The 24,867-nt window shown below is 44.0% G+C and overlaps 1 protein-coding gene across 8 annotated transcripts in view; it reads left to right on the forward strand.

The window, feature by feature from the left end:
* LOC139049193 (sodium-independent sulfate anion transporter-like) overlaps window positions 1-24,867 on the forward strand; it is a 492,963-nt gene that overhangs the window by 337,285 nt on the left and 130,811 nt on the right. For all 8 annotated transcript variants that reach the window (XM_070524550.1, XM_070524548.1, XM_070524556.1 and 5 more), the window contains exons 5-8: window positions 744-823; window positions 940-994; window positions 4,176-4,266; window positions 24,090-24,283. In XM_070524550.1, coding sequence (XP_070380651.1) covers window positions 744-823; window positions 940-994; window positions 4,176-4,266; window positions 24,090-24,283 — 420 coding nt within the window. The remainder of the gene's footprint in view (window positions 1-743; window positions 824-939; window positions 995-4,175; window positions 4,267-24,089; window positions 24,284-24,867) is intronic.

Here is a 24,867-nt window from a genome sequence, read left to right on the forward strand (position 1 = left end):
GTGTTTGGGGTAGCAAGAACATTGAATTTTTCAAGCTTTAATTGTCACAAATTGATTATAGTGCTTTCTGGAAGCATGCACATAAACATTCTATTGATGGCCGAGTGATCGTTTTAGGTTATCTAGGCCAGACACCTAGATAGCTTTTTAAAGAAAAGGAGTGGGGCATTTTGTTTTACCCAGGCTGCTTACTCAGGGATCACAACATAAATGTTGCCCTAAATGTAGCATATGTTTTGTCTGGGTTGTGTGCTTTGTCTATGCAAAAGAAGGAACACTACCGGGGATACACAGGCCACACACTGCTACCTACTTTCAGCTTTTGCAAATCTTGCAAGGTATAACAGCCCAGCATTAATCAGTGTTCTACTTGTTTTTTTTTTCTGTTGTTTAATTTGGGTTGTAGTACAGTATGGTTCACTGTTAAGCACAGTCAGTACTCTGTCAGCGATTATTGCTGAGATATCACATAAAGATCTACAGGGAAATTTTTTATGTGCAAACACACATCCCATTGATTGTATCAGCCACTTATTTCAGATAAAGCATAAGAAATGTTCTGTTTACATATTGGCTTTATTACTGCATAGGTGTATCCTTAGCACTGGACCATACTGTATTTCAAAAATTGATAAGCAAAGGAAATGGCTTGATGCTGGGAAATTTGATGCCAAGTGTCATACCAAATATTTATGATTTAGTTCTTTGTTTATGTGCTCTCTTTCTTTATTTCTTCATTTCAGTCTCTATTTGGAATGAAGTTTGAGGCTGAGGAGTTTCTCGACACCATGTACCAGTTCTTCACGCACCTTTACACCATGAGGTGAATGCCAGCCGGTAGCTTTATTTGCAGACTGCTCAATTTCTTGTCGCATTTGTCATCATGTATGTATGCAGTGGTGTGTACAAAACATGAGTAAACATTTCTTTTTATTTTAGGTTGGCAGATTCCTTGCTGGGTGTCACGTGTGTCATTCTGCTGCTCCTCATCAGGGTGAGTACACTGCTCACATATATTTGTCAAACATGATGCTCAGTTGTTCAGATTAGAATTGAATAGGGGTACACAAATAATAGTCAATTTTGTTTGCATATTGAGCTATCTTTGTTGTTTGATTTGTATTTGTTAATAGAATTTACTATTCAAAGTTGTTAAATATTTGTTTTGTTCGAATAATGTAAGGGACAACAACAGGTGTTGAAATACAGATGAATATGGAGTTTTCATCTATATGATTCTTCTGCAGGAGAGCCATGGTTACTACCCAGACAAACCAGTTCCTGAGCAAATGCACAATAGCTACCAATTGTTATATGAGCATGTCTGCCCTTGCTATCTCAATTTAGGCTAGGCATTTTATTATATTTGACCAATCTCGTCATGCTTAGATTCTCTTAAGGTGGGGCATTTTACTTAGCTCCTTCATCAAGCACAGCACTCCACTATGTGAATCTGGTGATGTGCTGTTTGTTTGTTTCCTTACTGTCATAGTCATTGGTGCACCAGGTATTTTTTTGTTGTTTCTCATCTACAAACCTTTTACTTTACCCTACAACAGTTATTTATGGCATTATATACCTATATGTACAAGATCACACAACGTAAATGTTTTCTTTCTTTTTTGTCAACCGGAACCTTTATAATTTTTTTACCCAAATGATGTAGCACCAAGACACAATTATACGGAAGGGACACACAACACGTCACAGCCACTACTAACAACTTTATTTGAAAGACAGTTAGAGGAATATATATACTGTTCCCAACATGCAGGTGCACCTACCACTACCAAGGGCAATTATCAGGGCTGGCAAGATCACTTGATATATCTAAAGAAAGCAAGCTCCACGTTGTACAAAACAACAGAAGTCTGGCTTATGCAAGTGCTATGGTTCATTGCACTAAAGCGCGTATGGTTCATTGAGTGTGTTTTTTATTGCAGTAACCCACAAGCAAGATATTCCTTTGAGAGTCATTGTAAGTGAGCGCAACACATGGCAAATTCAAGTTAGTAGGTTTTTGTTAAAGAGCCAGAAACAACTTTACCTTCACAATCCTTTTCTCGTAGTAAACTCCAATGACATCAGCAAATTCTTCCAGCAAAACCAGAACATGGTTATGCATTCTCTGTTAACATTGAAGGCTTGTTGTATTCTATGCCTCATGACGTGTTGTTTACTGCGGTTTGGAAGTGTGTTGAACTGAACGAGGATATTCCTTTTAAAGATACTATTGGTATGCGTGTGGACAACGTTTTAGTTTTACTTAAGACCTACCTCAAGAGTACCTTTATTTCATTTGACAACCGGTTGCGTTTTTAAAAGGACATATGATTAGTATCATGTGTAACACCTTTACTGTGCGGCGTATTCTTGTCGGATATAGACAAAACGCTTGACAAAAGTCTGCACAGTTCAGATGTTCTTAAAGTTTTTGGATACATTGATGATATTTTAGTTGTGATGGACCAGGGTAGTATTTTTAACTATTTTCATGTTTAAAAGATTTTAGATGATGTGAAAATTCACGCGAAAGGCCTGTCATTCACATTTGAACTCGCCATAGACAATACACTCTGGTTCTTGGATTTAAGCCTTATGTTCTCAAAGGATCATGTATGCTGGTGCTATTCACCATGAGCAAGAACGGAACTACTTCCTTATGACTCCACGCATTCTAAGCTTCTAAAAAGACCTATAGCTTCATCCTCCTCGGGGTCAGCACTCAAGATGTCCTGTGAATGCAGGATGCAGGACACTTTTAACACACAGTTCATTAGGCTTTCAAAAGCTGGCTACCCTCATTCGGTCCCAACATCTGTGGCTGAATCCCTGCAAAAGAAGCTAAAAGCAGGCACTCCAGAGCATGAGGCAACAGCCAGTGAGCGGATCGGTCTAAAGCTGTAAGTTGTGCCATTTGTGCATAAGATGAGCCACAGTTTGAAAAAAAGTGGCGAATAGGTATGGAGTGCCTGTCATGTTCTCCGCTCCAAATAGGCTGGCCCAACTGTGGCCCCACATAATGGGCAGCTAAATGTTAGGCTGCCAAGGGAAACATGTAAAGCCGTACTTGCGTTTCGCCACCGGGGTGGTTTATAAAATTCCTCTGTCTTGTGGAAAGTCTTATATAGGACAAACAGGCTGCTGTGTCAATGACCAAATAAGGGAGCATGCTAATAACCTGAAGAAATTCTTCCCTGCACATCTTTTCAGTGCACTGTAAAGCCTGCACTAGTAAGCCGGTATTTCATGATGTGAAGATCCTGGGCAGAAGCAAAAATAAAACGGCGCGTGATTTATTAGAAGCATTAAAAATGTAGTGCTTGCGTAAGCCAGACTTCTGCTGTTTTGTATTACACGGAGCTTACTTTCTTTAGATCTGACAAGTGGTCTTGCCAGCCCTGATAATCGCCCTCGGTAATGGTAGGTGCACATGCGTGTTGGGAACAGTATATACACTCTTCTAGCTGTCTTTCAAATAAAATTGTTAGTAGCACCTGTGACGTGTTCTGTGTCCCTTCTGTGCAATTGTTTTCGCGCTGCATTATGACGGTAAGCAAACGCCAACTAGCACAATAAGTCCTTCTACTTTATAATTTATTTTGTTTAGGAAGTGAAAGCAATCAGTATTCAATTTGATATTCAAAAATATATAGCTTTTTTTTTTCACGAATATTCGCATTTCGTTTGATTAGAAAATCTTTCTATCCAGAGACCCCTATAATTCAGTTAAAAAGATTGCTCAGTACCTAGTTAGGGAAGAGGAAGTGGGACAAGGCTAGTAATGGGCTCACTTTAAGAACCTTGCATACGGTGTGTACAGAGTGCATTCATAGCTTTACTCTTAAGGCTGGGTGGTCCAGTCTTCTAAGACTGTTGCCATCTTGGTCCAATCTTGTGCAATTTTCTAGTTTAAGTTTTTGTTGTGGGAGCAGGAACTGAAAAATAACATCCGTGCCTGAGACATGAACAATTTATTTTTCTGGCAATCCATTTTCTTTTTGTTTTTTTCTTCCTCCGAAATGAGTCAAAAAGGTTCTACTTTAATAAACAATCATGGCCAGAAAAGCAAGCCTCGTGTCAAATGTAGCACCTCGAAAATCACGTCGTAAGATAAAAGATATTCATGGGGACATATATAAATTTTAAAATTTGTTTTTTATCTGCTTGTGCAGCATTTCAAGGATATGAAGTTCAGCCCAGATTCTAGGCTTCCACCACGGGCACAAAAGGTCATTGAGGGCATCTGGTGGACTTTTGCGACAGGTAACTTGTCTCAAGCCTGCACTGACATATATACATAGCGAGATTCTGGTGTTTGCTATTTCATATAGCCCCTATTGGTCTAATTATAACCAGGACCCTGCACTATGGCATCTTTTATAGTTCAGGTTTAGAGTTTATCAGCTCATTAATCCCTGCACTGTTGACCTTAAATTAACCATGAAATTTAGTATATGAACAAAACAATGGGTTCACGAGAAGGAGACTTGAAGCGATCAGCAGGGGATAAAAATTAAACCCTCAGCCTGAAGCCAGCATCTCAACTAGGAATCTTGTCCTCATCAGGTCAACAACAAGTATGAGCATTGTGTTTCAGCAGTTTGTATGGCTGCTCGATATGATGAACACAAATATAACGAATTGCTAAATATAATGAAGTAAGTCTAAAATGTTTCCCACTGATATCAGCAGGTTACAAATACACTCATAATGAATATTGGAATGACAAAGTTATGGTGTAGTTTCATATCGGATGAAATTTCGCTGAAACGAGTTTTGACTGTAAAATGGCTGCAGCCCATCGCACACTCGTCCTTAAAGCGAGGTTTTAGCAGGGAGGAAGGAAAATGTTTGATATGATGAACACAAATATAACAAATTGCCAAATATAATGAAGTAAGTCTAAAATGTTTCCCACTGATATCGGCAAGTTACAGATACACTCATAATGAATGTTGGATATAACAAAGATACGATGTAGTTTCATATCGGATGCAATTTCACTGAAGCAAGTTTTGACTGTGAAATGGCTGCAGGAAGGAAAAAGTTAGGAGGGAGCATCGCGTAACTTGGTTGAAGCCAAACTTGCAGTCTCAAACGTGATCGCACGTCAAAGTGCACGGTTGGTTTCAGTGTTCCCACTCAGCAGGCAGAGCGACGGCAGTGCAGCTGAACAAGTGTGAACCGAATAAAATCTACTGGCATAGCTGCTGGTAAGCAGATGTCTCAGTAAGTCTCAATTCTTGCTCCGTGAGCTCTACACAAGAGGTCACGTATTGGGCCACCACTGAGCAAAGGGCTGGCTGTGTGCTCTCTCCTAACTTTTTCCTTTCTCCATGGGTTTTAGTAAGACAGAGTGCATCGTCAGAGCATGGCCAGTGCCGTATGCTGTAGTCGCATCTGGTAGCACTGTCATGACATTGGTGGTGTTATTTATTGGGTCCAACAGTGTGTGGATTTGCCGCCTTAAAGCAGTTGTGACTTTGCAAATTGATCATCTTGAACTCAATACAGTCAAACACCTTTATAATGAAGTACTTGGGACCTCTGAGATTCTTCGTTATACAGGTCAGTTCATTGAAGAGAGTGCACGGCGTACATAGGGCTCATATTAGAGCAGGCTAATCACATTCAACGAGATATAATCTTTATTTAACATTAATTTGTAGGTAATGGAGTGACGCATTCATTCACACTACATAGTAATATATATTTTAACACTCGCATGGTGAACACATGGCGGTCGGGGAACAAACGGCACACCAAGCACGTGCAACTTCATCATCCTCTTCTTCCTTTAAGGCAACACACCAAAAAGAAGTAGATGCTACAGGGCCCTCCCCCTAGTGAAGTAGCCGCGGGGCTGATGAGGGGTGCGAAAGGAATAAATGAAGGTTGTATCTGTAGCAAAATGCACTCTAGGGTGACAATACGTACGTTCAAAGGCGTTTGCAGTGGTATGTGTGCTTATCGATTCGTTATCTAAATGAGTTTAAAAATTGTGGGGTTTCAGAGACAGAGACAGAGAAATCATTTAAAGCAAAAAACAATGCTGCAAAGCAATCGTGGCGCTGTCTCATGTGCAGGGAAAATGTTTCTCGCAGAAGTAGCAAAGAAGGCAATGATCCTGATCTTGACGTCAGGCATGCTCTTGCCTCTATCCTCGAGAAACTTGATCATTTGCCAGAATTAACAAAAAAAGTGGCAGAAATGGAAGAGTCTGTGCAACATATGTCCAAAAAGTTTGATGAATTTGAAAGACATGTTTCCCGCCAGGACACTGAGATCAAGGCGCTGAAGAAGAAAGTAGTGGAACTAGAAGCAAACGACGACATGACCCAAGTAGTGCAAACACAGCTGCAACAAGATGTTAACGACCTTGAGTACCGAAGCAGGAAACTTAACTTGGAGATACACGGCATTGCGGTTGCTCCCAACGAAAATCTACTTTCCTTATTAAACGCTATTGCCCCGAAGCTTGAAGTCCCGCTCTTAACGGCAGAAGACATTCAAACAATACACAGATTGCCTGCTTGACAGGGTAGGACGCCGGGAATAATCGCACGTTTCGCCAGACAGACAACAAGAGACTCATGGCTGAAAGCTAAGAACAAAGCCAAAAATGGTGAACCGCGCATCATCATCCAGGAAAACATGACTCGATATAACAGAGACTTGCTTTGAACTGCCAAAGAAAGGGCAAAAGATAGCGGTTATCGTTTTGTCTGGCATACGAATGGGAAGATCCTCATCCGCAAAGATGAAGGAATGAATGTAATTCATATCAAAGGAGCAAACGACCTGGACGATCTTAAATAAGTATTACGTAAGCACAGTACGTAAAGAAAGAAAAAATGATACAGTGTCCGTATCACCTTCCAAATGACCTGAACCGCATTGCTTCGTCTTTTTCATCTGCATCCATTAAAGCGGTACTTATCAATGCACGATCAGTGAAAAATAAAGCAGAATTGCTAGAAGAAGCCTTCAGTGAATTTCAATTTAAGTTCTCTGTGATAATGTTGAGTGAAACATGGAGCACTAGCGCAGATAATGTCTATAGAATGGCAAATTATAGAACATACTACCTTAACAGACCTGTTGGTCGTGGCGGGGGAGTAGCACTACTGCTGGATGCGAATGAAAATTGTGAAATTTTCAGCCCATTCAGTACAATTACACCGGATTATGAGATAATGTCATTGTGTTTGGGTAAATTTCTTTACTCTGCCTGTTACCGCCCACCAAGCGGAAATGTAGCTTCTTGCTTTTTTTTTTAAATTCTACGACAATTTTTTGTGTTATGTAGCAGACGGTGGTTACACGCTTATTGCTGGAGGTGATTTCAACATCGATTTGAGCAGTGATAATCATTGTACTAGAGAATTTAAGATGTTATTGGCTTCGAATGGTTTTATGAATGTGCTCGAAGCACCTACTAGAATAACAGTTGAAAGTCAGTCTACTTTAGATTTGTTCATCACTAACTTCTCCCATCCTAAATTCGAGACTGGTGCTTTATCATGCCCTATCAGCGACCATCTACCAGTGTTCTTGTGCATGGAGACGGTAATCCAAACACTAAAACAGCCAAAAGGTATTACATACCAACGTATAACCAATGTTACTCTTGATAATTTTCGGGATGCTGTTAAGCAAGCTGATTTTACGCATATTGCTTGCCTTAATAATGCCAATGAAGTCTATGATAAGTTTATTGATCTCTTTAAAGAGCTATGCCACTCCTACTTTCCCTCTAAAACATGTAAGCAATCTCGAAAAATTCGCAAACCGTGGATCACCCGTGAGTTGCGGAATGAAATTAAGTATAAAAATAAGCTATACAGAAGGTTTATAATGACACGTGCGGCAGAAGATCTGCATTTATTTAAACAGTTTCGAAATAGGTTAACAAAGACACTACGATCAGCTCGAACGGAATGTTACTCCACATATCTAGACGTGAAGAAGGGCCGCCATGATGTGATTTGGACCCGTCTAAACTCACTGCTACATCGTAATCAGTCACAAAACCATGTGCATAATTTAAATATTGGTGGTAAAGAGCTAACGGGAACTGAACTCGCAAACGCCTTCAATAATTATTTTACAAATAGAAAAACTAATGGGTTGTTGTCGGAAATATTTGAGTACATAAACTTTCATAATGATAATACAATATTTTTAGATCCTGTGACAACACATGAAATACTAACTGTTATACTCAGCCTAAAAAATAGTAGATGCCAAGATATTGACGACATTCAGATAAAGCCTGTAAAATATGTTGCAGATATCATAGCGCCAACCATCACACATATTTTTAACCTTTGTTTAGCTACATCGATATTTCCAGAACAAATGCAGAATGCAAAAGTAACTTTTTTTTTAAAAAAGGGAGATAGAAACGACTTCGACAATTATAGACCTGTGTCCGTACTACCTGTCTTCTCCAAAGCACTAGAGAAAATTTTGCACTCTAGATTTACTAAATTTATAGATAAATACAATTTGCTAACACCATGTGAATTCGGATTCCAAAAAAACAAATCTACTGAACTGGTGCTCTTAGAACAAAAAGAGTACATTCTGTCACAATTTGAAAACAGATCTTTTGTGATTGGAATGTTCGTCGACTTCTCAAAAGTGTTTGATCTTGTGAACCATGAATTACTTCTAGAGAAACTATGGTACTACGGAATCCGAGGACAGGCTGCAAAACTAATAAAATCTTACTTGTCTAAAAGGCAACAAACGGTTAACATACATAATGCATATTCAAAAGTAAAACCTGTTTATTCTGGTGTCCCACAAGGCAGTATATTAGGACCACTACTTTTCAACATTTACCTTAATGACATTGTAAACATTAACCCATATGCCAGATTCATAATATACGCAGATGATACAAGCATTTTTTTCTCCGGAAATGACATTCACGAACTCATACAATCGTGCAACACGACGATGATTTTGCTGGAGAAATGGTCCCAATCTAATCATATGCGTGTTAATGAGGGCAAGACAAAAGCAGTAATCTTCAGGACGAAAAATAAACTGGTTCCTCCTCACAAAAGTATCCTATTTAACTCCAAACAAGCAGAAATAGTTGACCATTTTTAATGTCTTGGTGTAGTATTTTCTTCAACTATGTCATGGACAGCACATGTGGACCAAGTTGTCAAGCAATTAGCTAGAATAACTGGCGCAATTGGCTGCATTAGATACATTCATCCTAAACCAATTAAACTGCTTCTCTACAACTCATTATTTTGTTCTCACATTAACTATTGCGAGCTGGTATGAAGCACTGCAACACCGTCCTGCCTACAGAAAATTTATATTTTGCAAAAAAAGTTTCTTCGCAATGTCTTTAATGCAAATTACGGAACAACTGCCAAACACTTTTTTCTTGAAAGTGGTATAATCAAAATTTTAATTTGTATCAGTATCGGCTCAGCGTTCGTCTTAAAATAGAAACAAGAAATAACATAAGTAACATTCGGCACCTAGCCAACTTACAAGAAAATAAAAAAAGTTACCCTTTCAGACACGCCGAAAACTGGTTGGTGCCAACAGCACGCATCAATACCGGGAAAGAGCGCCTTCAACACACACTTCCTTCCCTACTCAACGCATACGAATCTGCTAACATCAACTTGTTTATACCTGTACCCAACGAGATATACGTGCCATATGCAATTCATATGCACACGAATGTGCCACTGAATAATCATTACGTATAGTTAAGGCTTAATATAGGATGTTTTCTTTGTTCTATATTTATTGTGTCCATTATTCTTTGTCATTTGTGCTGTTATTTGATGTTATTTGACAATTATGTTAAAGTGTAATCCTGTTTGTGATGAAGCAACTTGGTTTCTGCACATGTAAGGGCAGATAAGATTTTGTTTAGTCTTTGTATGTTCTTGGTGTGTTGTTTTTTTTTCTTTATCATGAAGCCATCATGTCTGCGATGCGATTGCCTGTCGCTGCTGCTTTGTATTCCGGGGCTGCGGCCGAGTCAAGCTGTTTACGACAGCTTCAACTACAGCTCCCCCTGTCTGTATTTTTTTGAGGCAGAAATAAAATTATTATTATTATTATAAAACCACTTTCCAATTATGGGGCACACCGTAGTGGGGGATCCCGGTAATTTGGACCACCTGGGGTGTTTCGCATTTTGCCCCAATCGAAATGCGGCCGCCATGGCCGGGATTCGATCCCGTGACCTCGTGCTTAGCAGCCAAACACTATAGCCACTATAGCAACCACGACGGGTAACTAAATGAGTTAGTTTAGGACAGTCAATGGATACAGTGTCTTAGCACCTATTCATCATCACTGTAAAGTGTTTGAGCGTACGGTTGAGAATGCTGAAAGGGGTCGCTATGTGGTGGCTCTAGCGGAGCACAGACTGCGTCTTCGCATATGAAGATGTGTGTACAGTTGCTGAGATGTGTGGGCTGACGAGTGGGGTGAACAGGTGGTGCAACAATGGAGTCCATCATCACGCAGAGTTGGCTTGTGTAGTTGGTAATTTCTAAGGTACCAATGATGACTGTGTACCAAAAAACTATCTCGGCACGTGGAGTGTTGTGCCAAAAACAAGTTCTGCCATAGAGCACTGCATGTTGCTCTTCACTGCATTCCGAAGGCTGAGGAGGACAAGTGGAAGTCATTCCGTCCATGACATGGTATTGTTGGAACACATTAGGGCAGCCTTTATATGTCAGTGAAAACGTTCTACCATTCCATTAGACGTTGGATGGTAGGCAGTTGTCTTAATGTGTGTGATGCCAAGTGTTTTCGAGACACTACAGAAAAGTGTGGACTCAAACTGATGAATTTGTATATACGCATCTCTTCCTTATACCATCATCATTCATCAGCCCTTTCCCTCCCCGTCCCTCTTCCCCAGTGTAGAGTAACAGGCCAGAGCAAGTTATAGCTCAGGTGGACCTCTCTGCCTTTCTGTAAATAAATTTTTCTCTCTCTCTCAAACTGATGATCGTGGTCAGTTGTTACAGTAGAGGGTGCGCCATATCGGCTGATCCAGACTTTGACAACAGCCTGTGCGACCGCTTCTACAGTGATGTTCATAATCAGAACAGCTTCAGGCCAACGAGTAAAACGGTCAACGCACGTTAGACGCATGACGACAAGATAAGCAGTTGGGGCACTTTCAAAGAAAAGCTACGGGAACTGTTCGGCGACCCCATTGGCCACAAGGTTGCCGCAAGAAAGGCTCTTGCGTCTCATGTTCAGACGTCTACAGAGCCGTACGTTTCATACATCTTTGACGTCTTGGCTCTATGCCGCAAAGCTGGCGATGCTATGTCTGAATCTGATAAAGTGTCACGTGTTCTAAAAGGCATCGCCGACAACGCTTTAAATTTGCTTGTTTTCGGCAACGTCTCGACAATCGATGCCATCATTAAAGAATGCCGTCGCCTTGAACAAGCCAAGAGCCACCGTATCACACACCACATCACGCGGCTACCCAACACCGCTGCTACGTCGACATGTAAGGGTCGATCGCGTCAGGCCACCACCTGTGACGACGTCACCCGTATTGTTCGCCGCGAGCTCGAGGCCGCCTGTTCGCCAGCTTTCTCCGCGACGCCTCCCGATCCGCCAGCAACCACGATTGCCATAATTCAGGCCGTAGTCGGACAGGAATTTGAGAACATGGGTCTGAACTCCGTGTGTTCACCATCTCAACCCAGCGTTCCCCAGTTCTCTACCGGCCCTCCTCGTCTCCGACAGTCCTTTTCTACCACATCTCGCCGCAACCCGTCCGAATGGCGTGCCCCTGATGTCAGACCAATCTGCTTCCACTGCTGTCGCATCGGCCACGTCGCTCGTCACTGCTGCAACCGATGGCCACCGCCTCCTCAGACATATGCCACCACTTATTCCCGCACCTTTGGACCTTCTGTTCCCTATGCCACCCGCCATGAACCCACTGTTGCTGATGCCCCTGCTCCGAACCTTCGCTACAGCCGCTCGCCCACACCTCGACGCCATCAATCTCGTTCGCCCCAACCCCGCTGCTTCTCTTCGCCGCCTATCGCCTCCCGGGCCCAGCCGGAAAACTAGGCACTGCAGCTTCTGGAGGTAAAGCTGCGTTGTCGACACTGCCCTCAAATCCTCTGCTCACGTTAAACACGAACCAAAACCTTCTTGACGTTGACGTTGACGGCTATCCTGTCACGGCACTCATCGATACAGGGGCACATCTTTCTATTATGAGTGCTGCCTTCCGACGACGACTGAACAAGCTCCTCACCCCAGCGTCGGCACGCGTCGTCCATGTTGCAGGTGGCGGTACTGTGCCTATCATCGGCATGTCTGCAGCACGTGTTAGCAACGCCGGCCGCCACACTCCTCTGCTCTTCACCGTGATTGCTCATTGCCCCCACGACCTCATTCTCGGCCTCGATTTTTTCTCCGCGCATTCTGCTCTTATTGACTGCTCTGCCAGGACCCTTTGCCTTGAGTTGCCGATTCTCGCAGAACCTTCTGACGCACCCCAGTGCCGCCTATGCCCCACCGGCTTTATTCGCCTGCTGCCAAAATCAGTAGCCTATATTGAACTCTCGTCTTCCCCACCAGTCCCTGATGGCGACTAAGGTGTCACTCCTCTGCCCAACATTCCAATACAGTATGACGTTACCGTGCCTCACAGTATACTTACTATTACTGCGAACCGCACTTTCATGCCTATCTTTAACTTTGGATTGGCAAAGCAAGTTCTACCGCAAGGTATTTGCCTCGCCAACGTTGATTGTCTCGGCGACCATCACGTGGCAACTTTATCTACCGATGCTTCTTGCGAGCTTAGCAGACCCATCATGCCAGCCTCGGCCGCCTATGCCAAGATACAGAAAATGGTTGCGATGGACCTGTCTTCTGCGCAGGCTGAAGACCTTTACCAAGTGTTATCGTCCTACAGAGATATTTTCGACTTCGACGATCGCCCTTTAGGCCAGACGCTTGCGGTCAAGCATCGGATTCTTACTGGCGATACTACTCCTATTCACCGATGACCGTATCGAGTTTCTGCATCGGAACGCCAAGTAATTCAAAGTGAAGTGAACAGAATGCTAGACAAAAACATCATTGAGCCTTCTTCGAGTCCCTGGGCGTCACCTGTAGTGTTGGTTAAGAAGGATGGCACATGGCGCTTCTGTGTAGACTACTGTCATCTGAACAACATTACTAAGAAGGACATCTACCCGCTCCCACGTATAGACGACGCCCTTGACTGCCTCCATGGTTCCAGCTATTTCTCTTATATTGATCTTCGTTCTGGATACTGGCAGATTGCTGTTGACGATGTGGACAGAGAAAAAACGGCGTTCATCACACTTGGTGGCCTATACCAATTTAAAGTCATGCTGTTTGGATTATGCAATGCCCCTGCCACCTTTGAGCGTATGATGGGCTCCTTGCTTCGAGGTTTCAAATGGTCCACATGTCTCTGCTACCTCGATGACGTCATCGTCTTCTCGCCCACGTTCGACACTCACCTTGAGCGTCTAACAGCTATACTTGATGTATTTCGAAAGCCGAAGCTGCAACTTAACTCATCCAAATGTCATTTCGGCCGCCACCAAATTACTGTTCTGGGCCACCTCGTTGACGCTTCCGGAGTACAGCCTGATCCCGACAAAACTCGCGCTGTCCGAGACTTTCCGGTTCCGAAGACAGCCTCAGATGTTCGAAGTTTTGTAGGGCTATGCTTGTACTTTCGTCGTTTTATTCAAGATTTTGCGGCAATTGCTAGACCCCTCCCTAACCTTTTGAAGAAAGGCGTACAATTCTCGTGGGGTACTGCAGAAGGCGCCGCCTTCTCTCGTCTCGTTACTCTTCTCTCCTCACCACCCATTCTCGCCCACTTCAACCCTGATGCCCCTACAGAATTGCGTACAGATGCCAGTGGTCATGGCATAGGTGCCGTCTTAGCCCAGCATCAGCATGGCCAGGATCGCATTATTGCTTATGCGAGCTGCCTCCTCACACCATCGGAGCGCAACTATTCCATTACGGAACGAGAATGCCTTGCTGTAGTCTGGGCGGTTGCGAAATTCCATCCTTACCTTTACAGTCACCCTTTTTCCTTAGTCACTGACCATCATGCTGTCTGCTGGCTCTCATCGCTAAGAGATCCTACAGGCCGGCTTGGTCGATGGGCTTTGAGGCTACAAGAATTTTCATATTCCGTGGTCTACAAGTCTGGCTGCCTGCACCAAGACGCTGACAGCTTGTCGCGTTACCCTGTTGACGACCCTGACTCCTCCAACATTACCGGTGCTGCTCGCACATTCTCTGTGTCGCAGCTACTTCATTTCGCCGACGAGCAACGTTGCGACGCCTACATCAGAGCACTCATCGACCGTTTTGAACACTCTCCAGCCGACACCACACTACGCCTCTTCGTCCTCCACGACGGTACTCTGTATTGTCGTAACCTTCATCCAGACGGCTCTGAGTACCTACTTGTCATACCTAAACATCTCCGCTTTACCGTTCTGGCAGAGCTTCACGACGCACCAACGGCAGGGCACCTCGACGTATCTCGAACCTGTGACCGTGTACGTCGCCGTTTTTTTTGGCCAGGCCTTGCCCATTCCGTACGACGTTACGTCGTCGCTTGTGAACTTTGCCAACGACGCAAGAAGCCTTCCCAGCTTCCCACTGGTTACCTGCAGCCGCTCGCCATCCCTGCCGAGCCCTTCCATTGTGTTGGCTTAGACCTTCTCGGCCCATTTCCGGAATCTACATCAGGAAACAAGTGGGTTGCAGTTGCGGCGGACTACGCGACCCGCTATGCCGTAACTCGCGCTCTTCCGACCAGTTGTGCAACTGATGTTGCCGACTCCCTCCTGCATAATATCATTTTGATTCATGGTGCTCCACGTCAATTGCTAACAGATCGTGGCCATACATTCTTAGCCAACGTCATTGACGACATCATGCGTGCCTGCTCAATACAGCATAAATTTACCACCTCCTACCACCCTCAAACGAATGGCCTCACTGAGCGTTTGAACCGCACCCTTACAGACATGCTATCCAAATACGTTTCCGACGACCACCGTGACTGGGACCTGGCTCAACCTTACATTACCTTTGCATACAACTCTTCCCGTCTCGAAACTGCTGGCTTTTCCCCCTTTTACCTCTTGTATGGCCGCGAACCAACGCTACCACTGGACATTGTGCTTCCGTCTGCCACAGCTTCAACTAGCGATTATGCCCGTGATGCAATCGCCCCTGCTGACCACCCTCGCCAACTTGCGCGCGCTTGTCTACAAGTGTCTCAAGACAAGCAGAAGCAACGCTACGACCTCCGTCACCGTGATGTCCATGTTGTGCCTGGCAGCCTCGTGTTGCTTTGGTCACCTTCGCGTAAAATGGGCCTATGTGAAAAACTCCTTTCTTGTTACAGAGGTCATATCGCGTGCTCCGCAAAGTGACCGATGTCACCTATGAAATCGTTCTAGCCACGCCCACTACGTCCTCTGCTGTGACAACCAGTGACATTGTCCACGTCGCCCGACTCAAACCCTACAACTCTCCACGCCCTTGGATATTTAACAGCACCGTGACGGTGCTTTTGCCGCCGGGGGCTAGTATTACGATATCATCGAACGATGCTCAAGGGACGAGCCACCGCGAGAACGACGACGAGTGGGTCTGTGCCCTTGGCACGAGTGAATGTCGGCCTGGCACTCTGGCTCCAGTCCAGTGTAAATAGAAGAGGGTTATAGCGCCGAAATAAACACAACACATAGCAAGCGAGACGGGTTTGTCTCGCTTGCTGTGTGTTGTGTTTATTTCGGCGCTATAACCCTATTCTGGAAACATGCACCAACTAGCCCCCCAACAAGTATTACTCAGTGTAAATAACCTGTAAATAGCCTCTTTTGTCTGTGTCTTTCTACATGTAACAATACGTATCTATGCTCTTGCACAGGAGGCATAGGGTCAACGATATCTATGTGGTGTGGGCTTCTCATCCGTGCTCTTGGGCCAAAGGAACGACATCACAGTAGTGCAAACAATCACAAGGACATTTATTGCACCTTTCATAGATCAATTCCTGCTAGCCGAGTTGCTATCCACAAAACATGCCGATGGGCGCGCGACGAATCTAGAAGTCCGACGTACTGCGACCGGATAACGAGCGAATATGTTCGCCCCATGCTGGATCCCAACGCCTGGTCGTTTGCGCGTACGGTCATGCGAACAGTGGCGCGTTCGAAGGAGGCCACGCGAGACGGTCTCGCAGAAGCATGGATAGGTGCAAGCGCAGGACGTCCGCGGCGGTCGCCGGCCTGCAACTCAAAGAGGAAGCACCTTCCTTTTCCGCACCCAAGTAACCCCGCCGTGAGGCAGTGTTAGCAGCGCAACACTCGCGCCATCTCTCGCACTGCACTTCAACCACACCTTCTGCCACGGGCCCCAGGCCATGTGGCGAAGCCGCACTGCAGGAGACGGGAGCTATGCGGGAAAACAAGATATGAGGGGACGCGTGAGCGCATCCCCACAGTGGATGTGACTGAAGCAGGCATCAGGAGATGGAAAACTTTCTATAGGGCTGACTGTATGTCTAGAAACTTTAGCCTGTTGACATTTCAAGCAACTGCACATCCAGCTCCGAATATCAGCTTTTATATGGGGCCACACATATTTAGAGGTTACTAGACGTTGTGTCGCTCTCATTCCCAGATGTGACGGAGTGTAGGGCTTCAAAGACGGTTTGGCACAAAGCTGGTGGCACATATGGACGGCGGTGGTGGTTTGAAGTATCACAGATAATAGAGGAGAACGTCACTGCCAGGCATGAAAACTTCTTCAATCACGAGTGAACTACCAGTGGCGTAGAACTTGCGGAGATTGTTGTCATCGCGCTGTGCTGCAGCCAAACGTGCAAAACCCACGTGAGGTCTGGTGACGGAGGTCAAGTCGACGTGCAGCCAAGATAGTGCATCGGCCACTGTGTTGTCCTTGCCGTTAACGTGACGAATGTCGCTGGTAAACTCGGATATGTGTGCCAGGTGTCGAAGCTCACGAGGAGTGCACGAGGTGCTGTTTGAATTCAGGGTGTACGCTAGAGGCTTGTGATCTGTCAGTATAAAGAACTGACCACCTTCGAGGTAGTGGCAGAAGTGTTTGATGGCAAGTTATATAGCCTGCAACTCGCTACCAAAAGTGCTGTAGCATCGCTCTTGTAATGTCATCTTAAAGATAAAGAGAGGGGCTGCCATGTTTAGTAATGTGGAAAGTTGGGCTAGTTGGTGATTGATCATCATACCTTGCTGGTGAAGCAGCGCACTGGCACAGACACAGAGAAGACACACAAGAGTGTCGTCCTGTGTGTCTTCTCTGTGTTTGTGTCAGTGCGCTGCTCCAGCAAGGTATGATGGGCTGCCATGTGCCAGCGACACACTGCTGGAGGACAGCACCCAAGAGCCACATCCAAAGCGTCGACCGTAATGGAAGTGAGGCTGTTGGGTATAGGACGAGCAAAGAATGTCGCCTTGGCGAGTTCCACATTTATGTTTTCGAAAGCTGTTGTGGCTTCCTCTGTCCACGATAAAAGAACACTTAGTCTTGTGTGGCCACCCAACAAGTCATCAAGTGGCTGCAAGATGGTGGCACAGTGTGGCAGGAACCTGCGGTAATAATTCACAAGTCCTAAAATTTCACGAAGTTTCATTACTGTTGTCGTTCATGAAAATTCAGAAATGGCGGTGACACGACTAGAGAATGGTTAAATACCACAATGGTCGACACGATGGCCAATGGAATCAAGCTCTGAGATGCCAGATTCGCTCTTCGTGGTGTTGGCAACGAGACCATACTGCCGTAGCCGCATGATAACTTGGCGCAGGCGAGTCTTGTGTTCAGATGAACTGCAGCTGAAGACAAGGATATCATCTAAATAGACGGAGCAACAGCAGAGGCCGCGAAGTACTTTGTCAACAAAATGCTAAAACATCTGGGCCATGTGGCGGACTCCGAATGGCATACGAAGGCACTCAAACATGCCAAAAGGAGGGATGATAGGAGTCTTCGGTATGTCAGATGGCTTGACAGGGATCTGGTGATACGCTTTTACCAAATCAGTTTTACTGAGAATTGTACAGCCGGGGAGTGCCGCAGGGAAATCTTGTATATGCGGAACAGGGTGTCGGTCGGGAATGGTTACCTTATTGAAAGCGCGGTAATCGCTGCTAGGTCTCCAGTCACCACTCTTCTTGGGTGCCATTTGGAGTGCTGAGGACCATGGGCTGGATGAGGGCAGCAGAAAACGAAGTTCCAGCATGTGCTCAAATTCTTGGCGAGCAATCTTGAGGCAGTTTGGTGCTAGGCGACAAGGTCATGCAGTATTTTATGTATGACAGGTGTATCAGGGAAGTGCCTCGAGCGGCCAGATGCATGGCAATTTTGCGTGTATTTGCGGGCTTCTTTCACGCTCAGAAATATACTTTTATGTAGCATGTGTTGACCAACAAAAAGCTGTGTCGGGAATTTTTCATGTTGCTCTACAATTTTCTCACTGACACTTTTAATCTAACTATAATAATATATATAATATAGTCGAGTAATTAACTCAAGTTATATAATTAGGTGAAATGCAAAAAATATGAATATCTCCAAGTGGTGGCAAACAGCATTACCTTCGTTCTGTCCAGCTACGTGGCATTTGCTTATTCTTAAATCTTGACATACCAGATTTGCGACACCGTATATATATATATATATATATATATATATATATATATATATATATATAGGGGACTTCTAAATTACTGTTATATTAGAATTGGCTGAAAGTACTGAAAGTAAGTGAGATTTATCTTTGTCATTGAGAGTTCTGATTATCAATCACATATGAGCAGCTTCTACATACAGTGTTACAAAACTTTTTTGAAGCATGTCACTGATTGTTGTATTGATTCCTGGAACAATACATATCCCACTTTTTTGTAGCTATTAGCATGACTATAAAAACGAGCTCTTAAAATTACGATGCATTCAAAGTACACAGACCTCAGCAGACTTGTGTTTTGGACTTCCCATATTTTAAAAACTTTTTGTGCGCAAACAAACAGGGACAACGAAGAGAAGCAACACAAGGACGAGCGCTTTCTAACAACTAGTTTTATTTTTGAAGAACTTCCTGCTTAAATACCCACAGATCTGCGCGATCTAGTCAAACAGAGCAGGCCTATACGCATATAACAATTGAGATAAAATTCCGTGGACCAAAGCCACCCGGTCAACATAAAAACATCAAGGCGCATGTAACAAGCACTTACGATGAAAATATGTTAAAGATGCGATGACAACAGCAAATTTTCTTTATCCAGCAATGATAGACTAATGAAAAAACTTAAATAGAATAAAGAACAATGCACAAAAAATCAGAGGCAGAAGGATTTGGCTTCCAAGGTTATAGTGATTCCATATGTTCACGGCCTTTCGCATAGACTTTAAAAGTTGGCTGGGAGTTACAAAGTAAAAGTGGTGTTTTCGGCAAAAAACGAAATAGGTAGTGTGTGTTCTAAGGTTAAAAATAAGTTTGAAAGAAAGGATGATGCATAGAATGAATGTAGCGTTAGACATTCGCATAAGGACCAATTTGTTGATTGCGTAAAAAACGTTTATCAGATTCCTGACGTGTGGTCATGTATACGTAGGGCAGACTTCGAGATGCATCTACACGAGACTAAGGGAACACTTATCTAGTCTGAAAGGTCGCCTTGGTATGCATTTGGCTATGCATTGTCAAGAACACAATTGCTCACCGTGTCTTAGTAGCAACGAAATTTTGTATAGGCATAGGAATCAAACCGCGAGAGAAATTGTGGAAGCGCATTGGATTGAAAAACAAAAGGAAAAATGCATCAGCCATCCTTCTGTTTCATTGCTGGATAAAGAAAATTCGCTGTTGTCATCACATCTTTAACATATTTTCATCGTAAGTGTTTGTTATATGCGCCTTGATGTTTTTATGTTGACTGGGTGGCTTTGGTCCGCGGCATTTTATGCACCAGCCACCGCAAATAGAGCATAGCTTGGCACAGCTGCCTCGCTTAGTGGGAGGTTGCGGGAGGCAGCACATAGGCACATAAGAACGTTGCACGGTGAAGAGATGGCAGCGACTGACTGACGCTGCTAGCGAGTCAACTGAAGATGGCTTTGCCTTTCAGCTTGGGAAGCACGCACCATGATCTACTGATACCAAGCCGACGCTTCTGCAACTTGAGAAGACCGCACATTCTCACGCGGTCGCTGCCACGAAAGAGAGGAGTGGGGGAAGGGGTACACGCAGTGGCGAACGGTGGCGGCTACGCATTTCGGCTTGGGCAGCAGCACTTCACCAAGATCAGCCGCCACCAAGCCGGCGCTCTGATTTGGCACCGCACATGGGTGGCATTGAAGGAGGAGCAAAGAGAGCAAGGCTCGCGCCTTGCGCAAGAGATGGTGCCAGGAGCGCACGCAGCTAGAGCAGTGCGCTGGCCCCGGCTACGGAGCTGGTTATGGCGAGGCACGACGGCGCCGCGAAATGCAGGAATGGGCGCCAAAGAGCTGTGCTCTAAAAATAGGTTAGCTATACTCACTGCGAGGAAATTTTAGCTTCGTTAAAACAAGGTTTTCAATACATGGGTGTAGAGTGGAATTTCAAGGGGAGTCACGATTGCTTCATTATATTCATTAGTTCGTTATATCCCATTCCATTATGATGAGGTTTTACTGTAGTCTACGTTGTCCTTCAATTTTTGTGATTTATTGGCATTCGTGGCAGAACTAAACTTGCAATGCCGAATGCGCTTGGCTGCTTGTTAACACAGCAATGATAATTACCCAAGCTCTATGCAGGTTAAATATTACGCTTCCGCTCTTGATCTACCTGAAAGCTGTCGTGAAGTATTGATTTGTCCAAAAGCCATGTGAAATGAAAGCAATTCATTCAAATTAACATAAAGGAGCTCAATTACTCCGATATCTATGCCATTCTATGCAGCCAATGGGCGTTATTCCCCTGCTGTGTTCTAAATGTGAAATAAATTTATTCTAATTGGTATGGGTAAATTAATTTGCTCCTGTGCTTGTGAACGTCCACAAATCGACTGCATTTAGTAATACTGCAGAACCCGTAGCGTTTACACCCATTCAAATCGGTTTTGTAAAGAACGAAACCAACATCAATTTGTGAGTGCAATGTGAAGTCTGTGATAACCACTGTGTTGTCAAGCACAACTATGTGAAGACCACCACAGTGAAGGCAACCATTGCTTCATTATGCACGTAGCCTGTGTGCCATGCAGCAAGTCATGGCCGCTTATGTTTAGTTTTTAATAATAAAATGCTTTCTAGAAGGAACTTTTTGACCTTCGAAGTTACTAAAATGTCGCCCATTGTTAATTCGTTGCTAAAAAGTCACCGGTCGCTAAATAAAAAACATCCCCGCTAAACAGTAAACAAAGTCGTTATATCTGGCAACAAAATTGCTAAATGGCAGCACTGATTATTGCAGATTGGTAAATGATCAAAAGCAATATTGATTTTGTGTTTTCAGAGATGGATAGGTTGTTGTTTTGCTGGGTTTGCCAGTGTGCAGCCAACAGTGCCGCTTTCAAATCTAGGGGGGCAAATGGCTTACTGCCCCCCTCCCTCCACTTCTGACAGCAGGGGAGGGGGGGGGGGCCAAGTTCTCCTGTGTCCACCAGGTAGATACGCCTATGCCTTTTTGATTATGTTGCAGCATCAAAGCACTGCTCTAACATGCCGATCTGCAGGCAGCCATAGACAACATGGCAATCCTATTCCTACCTGCACTGACGTTAGCTACCAAGCTTCATGCTGCTCAGTAACATATTTTTCATTGAAAGAATTGACCGCTATCAGCAATGGCGCCAATTCTGCCCGATTCTGGCATGAGTCAATGCATAATTCCGGTTCCGAAAAGTCATCCTTGCCGCAATACAGCGTTGATACGCAGTCAAGCACACTTAGAATGGAAAAGGGCCACTGTCTCATTAGACAGTATGCATTATTTAATTATACACTCATGCACCTGATTTTATTTGTGATAGCAATTATATGGACACTCCAGGTGCACTTCTGCTGTCGATGTGGCCGTGAGGTTCTGCATAAAGTCCAAGGGCAATAAAATTGTTGCCATGTGCCATACAGAATATGTGCGAGTGAAAACGTGCGAGAGTGAGCCGGTGATCATGGCTCAATCTCGCGCATGCAAGGGAGGAAAGCGGGGAGGAAGTGCTTCCTCTACAGCGGCCCAGGCACGGCAGCCCACCCAGGGCACTATATCTTGAAAGCCATCTGTTCCAGGGACGGAGTCTGCCGTGCGCTGTGTTCTCATGTCGCAGTTTGCGTTGGTGCGAGAGGCAGCATGATGGTCAATTTGCTCACTACGGCTGCCCTGTTTCCTCACTCCAGCATTTTGATAGCGAGTTTCCGCAGTCATCAAGTTAGATGTGTTCATGTTTGCTTGTGTGTGCGTGACACCATGCTTGTTAATTTAGTTTGTGTGTCTATGTTCACAAGTTTAGATGGCCGATAAAATTACTATCCCTACTTCATATATCTGTTTACTAATTTGTTATTGTAATCGATGCTTTGCCTTGTGGGCGAAACTGTGACTTTTTTTTTTTTACGTTTTCGTGGCACGTAGTGGGTCCAAAAAATAGGATGTTAACTGTACCTCATCACGTCATCAACAACTGCAACATATTCGTCAGATGTCGCACCCAGTGGGGTGTTACAACAAAGAGCATAAGAGTCGAGCGATTCCTGGAGCAATGCAGCAGACTGTAGCACTCACTGGTATCAGCACACTCGTCAAGTATATTGTTAGCGCTACAGCAGTGAGCACACTGCTATGTGGTGTTCATTGTAAAATAACAGATCAGCTGTTGGGGACACCTAAATTACTTCACTGTACTAGCAGATTCGTTTTAGTGGTCTTCATTATAGAGATGTTAGCAATACATATCAAACACACAAATTCAGCCGGTACATAATCAAACCTTCATTATATATGTCATTTTGTTGTAGCGGCATTCAGTTGTACTGCACTATTGACATGACAATTCCCAATAGTAGTGTACATGGGCAGAGACTTATTGACTTGCTGTGTTCAAAATAAAAACTTGCTTGGAAATTTAGAAATAGAAAGTGTAATCAACACGGATGCAAGAATACAGGAAGCCAGGAGCACAAAGATTAAGCAAATTCATGTACTACATTTACTTAGTTTTAACGCCCATGTTTTTCCTCAAAACTTAGAAAAATTATGCACATGATTTGAGTACAAAACAAAAACTGCAATAGTGACTGCTTTCATCATTGCCATGAAACATTTCTGTAATCATATCAGCTATAGAGGTTATGGTCACTTTGTGCCTTTTTTTTTTGTAAGTTTGCCAGGCTTCAGAGGAAAACATGATTTTAGGGCACTAAATAGACATATGCAAGGGAGGAACACCCACGGAGATGCAGAGCACCACAGTTGTAGTATATTATAGACATTATATTTAGGCTATTATGGTCAGCAAGCTGTTTAAGAAATGTGCTATCTAAAATTTTGCATGCAGCACAATAGATAAGATCCTCTCTGCAGTTTAGAGGAATAAGAAGCCCTCTGATAGCAATGATGAGTGGTGCCCAGTCCACTGCTGCCTGGACACACTTTGTTTTCTTTTTCCGAGCACAAATCACCGTTGCCCTCTCTCTTGCAATAAAACACTGGTGAGTGAACAACCAAAGCCCTTGCATTTGATTTCCCAAAGTATGAAAGCTGGGGTCCGCATTACAATGGTGAACACATTAGAATCTGGTAAATACAGTAATACCCCACCGTTCCCAAACTTGATGAATGATTATATCACTAGAGTTGTGTCTAATTTTAGTGGAAAGCTCTGTGGGCCAGGTTAATCCAGAGCCTCCCCACTACAACGTGTATCATAGCCTGTGTGTTGCATTGGGACATTAGACACAAGTGACTGATCAATCGATCAACAAAGGCTTAATGTCCTTTTCAGCTCGCAATGCCATTGCTGTCCTGGTCTGTGCTGTGGTGGCAGCCATTCTTCTCAACAACAACATGCAGCCGTTTGCCCTGACGGATGAAGTGAAAGGTGGGATGCCCCCTTTCCAGCTGCCAAACTTCACTGCTGATATCTTTGACACAAGCAACAACAAGACGATCCATATGAACTTCCTCGACATTATGAGGGTGAGTCTCACTTGTAGCCACCCTTACAGTATATTCCTATGATAGGCAGTTGTTGCACTGTGCTCTTATGGTAACCACACAATTATGCTTTTTTGAATTGTCTTTCGTTTTGATTGGGCTCCAAACAAGAGAGGGGTTTGCAGGGGAATGGAGGCTTGAAGTGATTAACTGTGGTAGAACAAGGAATGTCGCCAAAGTCAATGTTTTGACAAGGAGACTTGGCTTTTTTTTTTAAATTGGAATTAAAATAAAAGAAAGAGACATAGTCACCTTATAATGGTGACGGCTACTCCTTTTCTCATAGCGTAAACAACAGTGTAAAAAATATGTAGGAAAATGAAAAGAAATCACTTCGTAAGGTCGGAAATCCACAGCACAGTCCTATACGACCATGAAAATAACGGTATAAAAGTCAAATGCAAGTTGCACCACAATGAGTTCGTAAGCAAAGTAACAAACACACACAAACGGCCGTTACATAGACTTTGATGAGCATATAAACAGATGAAGAATTACACAGTGTTAAAATAATTCACACACACAGAGAGAGAGAGTAAACTTTAATGAGCACCCGCAGTTCAGTC

Source organism: Dermacentor albipictus, chromosome 8, assembly GCF_038994185.2.
Source record: "Dermacentor albipictus isolate Rhodes 1998 colony chromosome 8, USDA_Dalb.pri_finalv2, whole genome shotgun sequence".
Classification (NCBI taxonomy): Eukaryota; Metazoa; Arthropoda; class Arachnida; order Ixodida; family Ixodidae; genus Dermacentor; species Dermacentor albipictus.